General features: G+C 43.4%; 1 protein-coding gene across 2 annotated transcripts in view; it reads right to left on the bottom strand.

Moving 5' to 3' along the window:
- LOC119410172 (A disintegrin and metalloproteinase with thrombospondin motifs 16) overlaps positions 1 to 693 on the bottom strand; it is a 104902-nt gene that overhangs the window by 74607 nt on the left and 29602 nt on the right. The window contains exons 4-5 of one of the 2 annotated variants that reach the window (XM_037677084.1): positions 279 to 506; positions 125 to 188 (exon numbers count right to left, since the gene is read on the bottom strand). In XM_037677084.1, the coding sequence (XP_037533012.1) occupies positions 125 to 188; positions 279 to 506 (292 nt within the window). Of the gene's footprint in view, positions 1 to 124; positions 507 to 693 lie in introns of both variants that reach the window. The other variant, XM_037677083.1, reaches the window with a different exon arrangement.

Genomic DNA, 693 nt, shown 5'->3' with positions numbered 1-693 from the left:
CCCCCCCAAGTCCTCTGTTTGAATGGTTCCTGACTCGTGTACATGAAACCTTTACAACAATGATGAATTCAGGCATGAGTGAATGTGCTGGTGGGAATTAAAATGAGAAATTGCCCTTACATACATTTCTTCCTTCTTCCACAGAAGTGTTGCCTGTAATGGTTGTGGTCCCGGTCGGTTCTGTGATGCTTCAGTGGGTCACCGTGGTCCGAGCTGTTTCTGTTGTCGTGGGAATAAACACTTTGTTGTTTTTGCTTGAATGGATTTTTATAGTCTGCTCTGTAGGTGGACGTTGTCTTTAAATGAGAACTTCTGTGTGAATCGGTGGATCTCTTCTGGAACAGTCGAGGCTCCTGGTGTCTTCCCAGTGTCTTGACGTCTTTGACGTTTTTGTAGAGAATATGTGGTTGGTGACTGTCAGGAGCTGTGAAGTTCTCCCTCTGAGCGAGGCTCCGTGACACCGGTCTCAGGAAGTAGTCTGCATCCGTGGTTCGAATCAAACCTGACTAGAGGCAAAAAAAAAAGTTAATTTAGTCTTACTGCACTTTAGTTAGCTTTCTGCTAATGTACTCTTAAAAATAATGAAACACTGGATTAAAAAGCACAAGTTCAGATTTTTGAAGGGGGGTGGGGGGCTCAGTGGAAAGATTTAAAACAATTATTATATTACGTGTTACAGCTTTTTGGCCCACC

Source organism: Nematolebias whitei, chromosome 5, assembly GCF_014905685.2.
Source record: "Nematolebias whitei isolate Nwh7 chromosome 5, NemWhi1, whole genome shotgun sequence".
In the NCBI taxonomy this organism is placed as follows: Eukaryota; Metazoa; Chordata; class Actinopteri; order Cyprinodontiformes; family Rivulidae; genus Nematolebias; species Nematolebias whitei.
Note: the sequence above shows the minus strand (reverse complement) of the source record. Positions and strands in the feature narration are given on the sequence as shown.